Here is a 10,307-nt window from a genome sequence, read left to right on the forward strand (position 1 = left end):
GCAACACTGTTCCTGCCTGCAAGCTTTTATTAAACTGCATCGAGCCGCACAAGTCTCGACCACTTGTTACTCAGTGGTATTCCGACCCGACTAAGCAAAAGAAAAGCAGATTGACTTCAACGATTGTCATCATCCTCATCCCCTTCAAGATCAAGGCATTGCTAATCAACTCATGAAGAGCTGGATGTTGACCCTGTCAACCCTCACTGACGATCACTCTGAAGCCATCAAACAGAACAAAATACTGCTAGAGATGGAGAGATAAAGAGGGAGAGATATGATTTGAATGAGAGCATTTAAACGTAATCTCTTGATCTTGACAGAAACTGAAATTTAGGGCACACATTGCCCCAGTTAAATCACTGCTATGAACTAGGGCATTGTTGTGCATTGGAAACACACACTTATCACTTACTGTACACAAGCACACAATATTTCCACCACAGCACACATAATTAATCCATAGAGGTTATTGATGTCATTGAACTTCAGTCACAGTTGCAGTTTGAGGTGCTGGACAGTAGGTGGCAGTAGCGATCCATAACCGCGAGTTAGCACGAGCCAGAGAAGGCTGTGTTCAGTGAACAAGAGCAGGTGTGTTTCTGTCACCTGTTGGATGATGAAGTTGTTGACAAGGCGATGGATTGAGGCTGTTGGATTATGGGATGTTTGTAGAGATGGTATGTTTCCATGTATGTACTCTATGTGTGTGTGGGCGTGCGTGTGTGTGTGTGTATATTGTGTGTGTATGTCCCGAACCTGTTTGATGGTGAAGTCGTTGATGAGGTGGTGGTTGTGCTCGTTCAGGTTGCAGTGCAGAGAGACACAGTCGCTCTGGTAGAGCAGGTCCTGGAGGGTGTAGACGCGCTGCACCCCCAGCGAGCGCTCCAGGCCGTCCTGGAGGTACGGGTCGTAGAAGATCACGTTGAAGCCGAACACCTTGGCCCTCACCGCCACCGCCTGCCCCGACCGGCCTGCCCACCACACGGCACAGTTAGTACACACGCCTGTACACGCGTATACACACACACACACATACACACGCTCACACACACGCTCATACACTCGTGCTCACACACCACATGCTCACACACACACACACGTCCCCCGTCCCCGCGTCCCCCAGTCTCCCTGCTCCGTTCAGCCACCTCACCGAAGCCGATGAGCCCGAGAGTCTCTCCTCTGATCCGGGCTGCTCCAGAGGCCACCTCCCTGATCTGCTCCACGCTCTGCACCCGCGTGCCCTCCCTCAGCGCCTGGTACAGCCAGGTGTTCCTGCGGTACAGGTTCAGGATGTGGCACAGCGTCGAGTCGGCCGTCTCTTCTACCGCCGCCGACGGGATGTTACACACGGCGATGCCTGGAGAGAGAAGGGGGGGGGGGGGGGGGGCAGGAACGGTTATCACTGACTGCATGTCTATTTCACTGTTTATTTCTCTGTTTCACTGTCTGCTTCACTGTCTGCTTCACTGTCTGCTTCACTGTCTGCTTCACTGTCTGTTTTCCTGCCTGCCTGTCTGTCTGTCTGTCTCACCTAGCTCTCCTGCAGCTTTGATGTCGATGTTGTCGTAGCCGCTGCCGATGCGGATGATGATGCGCAGGGCCTTGAACTTCTCCAGGTCCTCCCTGGTCAGGGTGATGGTGTGGTACATCATGGCCCCCACCGCCTCGTTCAGCACCTGGTGACACAGGAGATGTTACACCCCCATCAGCACCTCCATCACAATCATCCTCATCATCACCTCCATCATCCTCATCATCACCACCACCATCATCACCACCACCATCATAACCAATATCACCATCATCATCACCACCACCATCATAACCAATATCACCACCATCATCACCACCGCCATCATTCATCGTCATCAGATAAGTGTAGTTGCGTTTAATCATCTGCTCTTCCTGTTGTTTCCCATTCTTGTTCAGCCTGTTTGCACTTCCTAATCTAAATGCAAATCAAAAAAGCTTGTGAGTGTTTGTGTGTGTGTGTGTATTTTGCGTATAAAAATACACACAAGCAGAGAGAGAAAGCATGTGTTGCATGCAAGTGAGTGAGCAAGTGAGCGAGAGAGAGGGGGGGGGGGGGGAATGCGAGAAAAGCAGAGAGAGAAAGTGGGCGTTGAATTGTACTGATATAAGGTTATGGTGAAGACAGTCAGGAACATTAAACTGTCAGATGCATACACCCTGATAGCATATCAAGAGCCCTCTGTGAGTCTGGCTGAATAACACCTTTAGAACCACCTCCAGCTAACTGCATCAGCTTGGCCTGCTAGATTAGCAGAGCTGAGAATTTCCATATAACAATTTTATTGGTGCGAACTGGAGTCAGAACTGGATGCTAATTGAGGGTTAAAGCTCTCCTCATACATTCATCTCATTATTTGAGCTGTGCGAAGGCAGCCAAAGGCAAGTCTGGCTGAATACAAGGCTGCCCATGAGTAAAGCAGGGAGGCAGCAGGAATAATGGCTGGTGATAAAAAAAACGGATTTCATTGTACCACAGTGACAGTGGGTAGGTATTATTCATATATGTATTTAGGACAAACAGTCCTGATCAGGAATAGCCTTGCTGCTTCTCTCTGACACAAAGGGATGAACAGAGAACACGCCCTCCCTCCATTGTCCCTTCCCGGGCCGTCAGTCAGAGAGCAGGTGAGCAGGGTGTTGGACCGTCCAGATGCTGGTCTGCTCAAGAGTGTCTGGGACTCACCGACACACACTGGACCTTCTCCACACAACCACAACAACTGGACATAAGGGGCTCGTTGAGTGCTGCTCATGTCTGCTTGGATGTGCTCTCACAGCTGTGTGTGTGTGGTGTGTGTGTGTGTGTTTGGGCATGTGTGTGTGTGTGTGTGTATTTGTCCCTCTTCCAAGATGCAGCCGGTGTGTGAGGAGGGCCACTTCTGAGCTGCAGTGCTCCAGGCGTGGGATCCTGAAACGTGGGACCCATGCCAACCACTCAGCTCCCTGAGGTGTCGCTGTGCGGCCCAGAGAACCAGGGACCGGACACAGAGGTCTGGGGGTCTGAGTTCAGGCCTGGGGCCAGAGAGGGGGGTCTGCGAGCGATGCATCTCGGGAATACAAAAGAAACCCATCTCCATATTTCTTTTTTTTCCCCCTCGATCCCTCAATCCCTCGCTCTTTCACTTGCATGTGGAGCGTAGCTGGAGAGGACAGAGAGAGGGGGACCTCCCCAGGGAGGAAATGCTGCCGTCCTGAACGACAGCGTTCCGCGTGGGATGGATTGTGAACGCTTCGCACACACATACGTCCAATCTGCCTCTGTGTCGTCACATTCCAGATCCATTACCCGACTTTAACACTGCAGCACCCTTGGAGCCGGTGCAATAAATCATGATGAAACCACTTCCCCCTCCCAGCTGGGCAGAGTGAAGGAGATGGGATACTCTACTGACAGACATAGAGGGGGAGGAGATGAAGAGACAGCTATAGACTGAACTGAGCTCATCCTCATTATTGAGCTGTCTTCCTTTGTGGAAGTGTACTATACTGAGCTTGTGTGTGTGTGTGTGTGTGTCTGTATGCTCGCCCAGCGCATGAACAGCCACATGCGTGGATGTAGGAAAGTGTGTGTGAAGTGTGTGTGCGTGTGTGTGTACATGTGTGTGTGTACGTGTGGTGTGTACATGCGTGTGTGTGTGTGTGTGCCCCACCTTCTCGTGGATCTCCTGGGTGGACTGGGCGTCACAGAAGGCCACGGTGGCCAGGTCTTTGAGGATGGGCATCTCTACGGTGCAGTCGCGCCCATCCAGCAGGGCCACCAGGGGGCGAGGGTGCATAGGGCCGTTCATGATCTGGGGACGGATACCTGCAGAGAGATTGGAGGGATGGAGAGATGGAAAGATTGGAGGAATGGAGAGGTAGAGAGATTGGAGGAATGGAGAGGTAGAGAGATTGGAGGAATGCAGAGATGGAGAGGTAGAGAGATTGGAGGAATGGAGAGGTAGAGAGATTGGAGGAATGCAGAGATGGAGAGGTAGAGAGATTGGAGGAATGGAGAGGTAGAGAGATTGGAGGGATGCAGAGATTAAGATATCGAGAGATGGAGACAGAAACACGCTGGTTATTTTAAAGCACAGCGCAAAGTGGTACAATTCAACTCCCACAGAGAGAGAGAAGGAGCAGGTGTGTTGGCGTGTGGATGGATTGACTGGCTGGTTCAATCCAACACACACAGCTCAATAGAATCACTGTTGTGACTCCCAGCTAGACTGAACAGCCCTCCTCTCTGAGGACCAATCATCTCTCTGCTGTCACCACTGATCAATAATACACACATGTGCACACACAGTCACACACAGTCTCCTTGAAGTGGCTGAACACCTTCAGTCACATCACTGTTTTTTGGAGAGCAGTTACCAGGCAACAAGTCATTTTACCTCATGAGATCATCAACTCCATTTCCCTGTGAGAGAGACGGGGCAGCCAGGTCCTGTGTGCGTCTAGACGGCTGTGTGGAGCCATCTCACAAACACTTTCCCTACACACAAACTTATCAATACCCTGATGAGGGAATTCTGGTGTTATGTCTGGGTTTTCAGTGTCTCAATGTCCAGTAACCAGCTGCTCTAGAAACACACTAGTCAGTCATACCAACCCCCGAGCGAGAGAGAGAGAGAGAGAGAGAGAGAGAGAGAGAGAGAGAGAGAGAGAGAGAGAGAGAGAGAGAGAGAGAGAGAGAGAGAGAGAGAGAGAGAGAGAGAGAGAGAGAGAGAGAGAGAGAGAGAGGAAAGATGAAAGAGAGACTGGCCAGAAAAAAAACCAAATTCCACTCAAACAAAATAGGAAATGAAAATGGGAGAAGAGAGGGGGAGAGAGAAAATTAGGGAGAGAGAGAGAAAGAGGGAGAAAGAGAGAGCACTCTGCACACCATTCCCTTGCTCCCTGCTGCCTGTTGTCATGGTGATTACAGGATTTGGGAAGGATTATGAAATATTTTATTTAGTGGCATCTGTGCTGCAAGGGAAGATATCCAAGGCTGCCTGTTCACCCTCTGTCTCCCTTCCAGGAACCAGACACACACACCCTGGCCCGGACCTGACAGTGTTACAACAACCACAAGCATGTACAACACAGACAAAATGGCAGCCGGGAAGACTGAAGATGACACAATGTTCAAGCATGTGTCCACTCCAGCAAACACAACATGGGCTCAGTCAAGCGAAGGGTTCATCTCGGGGAACTGTTTTGTGATGTTAACCGAACCAGGGGTGAAGCGCTGCTATCTGCGTTCAGATATCAAGAGGGTGTCTGTCTTCACAAAGAGCCCTGAATAAACCATGTAGCTGTGTGTTGCCTTCACAGATCCTTTCATGCAACGTTCCAGCACTCCGCCAGGAACCAGGTGCCATGATTCACTGACAGATGGAACGATGGAACAATGGATGATGGATGGAGGGATGGATGATTGAATGATGGATAGACGGATGATGGATGGATGATGGGTGGAAGGCTAGGTGGCCAGTCTGGCCCTAGCAAGGTGTTCTTCCCCAAAGGGATGCAGCAGAAGGGAAGACCTGTGACAGAGCGACTGAGACCAATCAACCATCTCAGTCCAATCTACACACATTCCTTCCGAGATGCACCAGGGCAGCCAGGAGACACAGGAGCTGGTTTAGAGAAGAGACACCTCCTACCATGCACACAAGTGTGTTCGTCCTGCACAGAGGAACCACAGGAAAGACCAGGAGATGAGGATCTGACAGCAGATCACGTCTGACTCACTACTCCATGAAGGGGGGGGGGGGGGGGGATTCATTAACTTCACAGCAGGGATTTAAGTGCACAATCTTCACCACCTCCTCCTCTGTCCTGTGTGTGTGTGTGTGTTGTGTGTGTGTTCTGAGGGGAACATGGACTATCTGCTGCAGGTGGTCCCCTGGTCTCAGACGGGCAGCAGGGAGGTGTGGGGGAGGGAGAGCTGACAGACAGACACACCCGAGGTTCCTAACCTCCCACAGAGTTCATTATAACACTGCACTCGGTCTCCATAACAACAGTGTCGTTCAGCTTCAGATAAGACATAAACACAGACAGTGTGATGCTGTTCTCTGAATGTCAACAAGAGCCACAAACGAGCTCCAGGTACATCAGGATGCGAACGATGTGAGATGTGATCCGTTTGAAAAAGGTTTACCGACAAAGAAAAGGGGTTAAATGACTGCCACACGGTTTAAAACGATGTACTCACGTGCCCAACACGGCTCTCAGAAAGACTTAACTGCTCATGACGTCACTTGCATTCTTAAATGAACCCCGATAATTAACGTTCGTTATCTTGTTTTGTACATTTACGTCTGACATTTACAATGACTAAAACAATGAACCAAAAATGTCGCATCATGCAAACTTACATTCTCACCCCCTGGCTCTTACATGCAGTAAACAAACAAACAGACCGAAACACACACGAACACGCACACACGCCGGCTCATCATGCACACATCTGACGATAAGACAGAAAGCTGATACTAGTAGGAAGTAGGTCAAAACTGTGATGACTAATTATCTCCTGTCGGCTAATAGCTTCTCAAGAGCCTGACAAGGGATGCTATGCTAAAAAGACTACATGATAAATCACTGCTTAATTAGCAGCTAATTAGAGCTTAATGAGTACCTAATACCTGGACAGTCATTCTGAGAGGCTCCTGGACAGACCCTCGGAGGAAGGACCAGGATGATTCCTCACAAAAGTAGCGCTTAGAATCTCTGACCCTCGATTAGAGCCGTCGGTTTGTCAGTCACACCATTAGCTCATGGCGGTGCCTTGTAATCCCGCGGTGCCTGTGTGCATACATGTCAGTCATGAGGTCCAATCAGAGGGTTGGAAGCGAAACACACTCGCACTAACCCTCCCGCGCCCAGCAACACACACAAACGCACACGCCACGCACACAAGCCACGTCTAATAAGAATGCGGATTTTACGCAGACGCTTTTGTCCAAAGCCACGTGCAGATGAGGCTTGATCCCGGGAGGTCAGAACATTCACATGCTCCATAACTGAGCTACACCTCGCCTCCCAATAGCTGTTCTTTTTTAACCTCTCTCTCGCTCGCTCGCTCTCTATCTCTGTCTCTCTTTCTCTCTCCCTCTTTCTCTCTCCCTCTTTCTCTCTTTCATCTTCCTTGTCTTTCTCTCTCTCTCATTTTCTGTCCCACGTGTATAAAACACACACACAATTTCATCGCACACACAAACACACACACACCCATTCACACTATATATACACAGAGACACACACAGACACACACACACCCATTCACACTATATATACACAGAGACACACACAGACACAGCCTCTAGGCCAGCTGTTCTCACTCCCTTCCCAGGAGTCTCCATGACCGGGCCACTGGCTTGTCTGATGGTTCCTCCCTTCACCCCCCAGCTGGTCCCAGACCACACCCCCACTATCCTCCTGCATTGCCTCCAGACCACAGCTGGAGACTACAGCAGTCTCCACCTCCATCAGAGACTACAGCAGACTATACCTACATCAGAGACTACAGCAGTCTATACCTACATCAGAGACTACAGCAGTCTATACCTACATCAGAGACTACAGCAGTCTCCACCTCCATCAGAGACTACAGCAGACTATACCTCCATCAGAGACTACAGCAGTCTATACCTACATCAGAGACTACAGCAGTCTCCACCTCCATCAGAGACTACAGCAGACTATACGTCCATCAGAGACTACAGCAGACTATACCTACATCAGAGACTACAGCAGTCTATACCTACATCAGAAACTACAGCAGTCTCCACCTCCGTCAGAGACTACAGCAGTCTATACCTACATCAGAGACTACAGCAGTCTATACCTACATCAGAAACTACAGCAGTCTATACCTTCATCAGAGACTACAGCAGTCTCTACCCCCATCAGAGACTACAGCAGTCTCCACCTCCATCAGAGACTACAGCAGACTATACCTCCATCAGAGACTTCAGTAGACTATACCTCCATCAGAGACTACAGCAGACTATACCTACATCAGAGACTACAGCAGTCTATACCCCCATCAGAGACTACAGCAGTCTATACCTCCATCAGAGACTACAGCAGTCTCTACCCCATCAGAGACTACAGCAGTCTATACCAGAGACTATAGCAGTGACAACAGCTGGTCTCTGAAATGTTTAAGATCTCAGCCTAGTGTCTTCACTTCTGTGTCTATATGCATGAGTGTGTTTGTGCATGTTTGTGTGTGTGTGTGTTTATATTTGTGTGTGTGTGTGTATTTGTGTGTGTTTGTGTGTTAGTAGTATGGAGCTTGGCAGGCTATCCTTTGACACACCCAGGAGGTGTGTCACAGGAAGTGAGGACAGATGCACAGGAAGTGAAGAGAGATGCACAGGAAGTGAAGAGAGATTCACAGGAAGTGAAGAGAGATGCACAGGAAGTGAGGACAGATGCACAGGAAGTGAAGACAGATGCACAGGAAGTGAAGACAGATGCACAGGAAGTGAAGACAGATGCACAGAAAGTGAAGAGAGATGCACAGGAAGTGAAGAGAGATGCACAGGAAGTGAAGAGAGATGCACAATCCTGTGAAAACACAGAATTCCCCAAAATAATAACACATGTTCCACTTCTATGAAAAACAAACGTGATAGTAAAGGGCCCTGTAAAGTGAAATTTTCCCACATAGATCATTCTCAATAATAGCAACAAAAAAGGGACGACTGAATGTAATGTAAAATATACTCAGGGCAGGATCTGTATTTGACACAGTCTTAACAAACAGATTTTCCTGTGATTCAGCCTGTGGTGTTCACCATCATCACCACACAATAGCCAAGTCCATTCACATGCCTCATAAACGAAAAGATGTGACATAACATTACGTCTGACCCTCTATAGAGAGGATCGTCTCCCCCGGCTGGGTGTGCAGGGGGGCAGGGAGGGTGGTAGAGTCCTCCCCTGGGACTGACCCCCAGCCACCCTGATCCCAGTCTGGGTTGGATATTCAGAGTGGGAACTACATTGTTGGGATTGTAACCCCAGATTAATTACACGTGTCCTGCCACTAAAAGCATTTTTGGATTCTGACAGCAGAAATATAAAAAAAAAGTGATCTTTTTAAACCCAGTCACAAAAATGTGCTTGATGTGGGTGTCTGATTCCACCATAGAAGACTAGTCAGAGTTAGGACATCGGAACTCTGTGAACTCCAGGGATTCTGTGCTCCTGCCTTCCTTGTCAAACCAGAGGGCCTGCATACTGTGGCAGGTTTGTTCAGCAAGCCTCGTTTGTTGTTTCAGAGACCATTTTATTTGGCAGTTAATTATTTTCTCCAGGCTGTGAGCTGTTTGTACAGGTGTACTGACAGAAGGCTGGCCTTTTAAGTCGAAATAGACAACTTTGATATTTTCTCTCACAGATATTGTGGAGGGACTGTGGCACTAACCCGTGTGTTCCGGTAGTCAGGGGATGGGCTCTGTCCAATCAGTGGAGGAGTTTCAGCATATTCATTAACATGTTGAAACAAACAGCATCCAAGATAAACAAGCAGGTAAACAGACACAAACAGCTGCGAAGGAGCTGGACTCTCCTGCTCAGTCCCAGGGGGCAGCTGGGCACAGCTAAGTGGTTAGAGCACTTGACTGCAGATGAAGGGGTTATAGGTTCAGTTCCCCCTTCCCCCCCCTCCCACTACCCCCCCCCCCCCCCACCCCTGTGATACAGCCCGTCACCTTGGATAAAAACATCAGTTGAATGGCTACATTGAAATAAACTCTCTTCCGACAACGATCCAGCAGTCTTTCTCTGACTCTCTCCCTCCCCGCGGTGTTTGTGAGGTGACAGAACGCAGTCTAACCCCAAGCCGGATGACTCTGGTCTGCACTGGCCCACTCTCTCGCCACGGTTCCTCCAGCCAGTGGAACAATTGAGATTGAGAAAACAAAAGGAAGTGAGGAGGATTTTCCACTGCCTGGTGATGTCACAGCCTGCTGCGGTGCTTCCAGAGAAACGCTTCTCTTTCCTACCAGAGAAAGCCAGCCAGAACGGCCTCTATGGCTCCACACCAACAGCTGGTTCTGGTTACCTAGCAACTCCCAAGCCGAGACAGTTGCAGAACGCCTCAGAACCCGCGGGAGGAGTCCCTTGATTGGTCAACGCAGGAACCATACAGTTGGCTATTAAATCTGGCAATCTATGGGGGATGATCTCACTCAAATGACCCTTTATGACAGGAATTACCGCTCGACCACTTAGAAGAGTTTGTATCTGTGGTTCGTGTCTCTGGAAGGTTCTGATATTCAACT

At 49.4% G+C, this 10,307-nt stretch overlaps 1 protein-coding gene across 5 annotated transcripts in view; it reads right to left on the reverse strand.

The window, feature by feature from the left end:
- Positions 1-10,307, reverse strand: part of LOC146268612 (C-terminal-binding protein 2-like) — a 28,615-nt gene that overhangs the window by 5,092 nt on the left and 13,216 nt on the right. For 2 of the 5 annotated variants that reach the window (XM_084709428.1, XM_084709429.1), the window contains exons 2-5: positions 3,687-3,841; positions 1,535-1,679; positions 1,154-1,360; positions 760-974 (exon numbers count right to left, since the gene is read on the reverse strand). In XM_084709428.1, coding sequence (XP_084565554.1) covers positions 760-974; positions 1,154-1,360; positions 1,535-1,679; positions 3,687-3,841 — 722 coding nt within the window. Of the gene's footprint in view, positions 1-759; positions 975-1,153; positions 1,361-1,534; positions 1,680-3,686; positions 3,842-4,412; positions 4,641-6,649; positions 7,426-10,307 lie in introns of those variants that run through there. The other 3 variants (XM_084709430.1, XM_084709432.1, XM_084709433.1) reach the window with 3 other exon arrangements.

The sequence above is a fragment of the Hypomesus nipponensis genome, chromosome 11, assembly GCF_054491055.1.
Source record: "Hypomesus nipponensis isolate SF chromosome 11, ASM5449105v1, whole genome shotgun sequence".
Classification (NCBI taxonomy): domain Eukaryota; kingdom Metazoa; phylum Chordata; class Actinopteri; order Osmeriformes; family Osmeridae; genus Hypomesus; species Hypomesus nipponensis.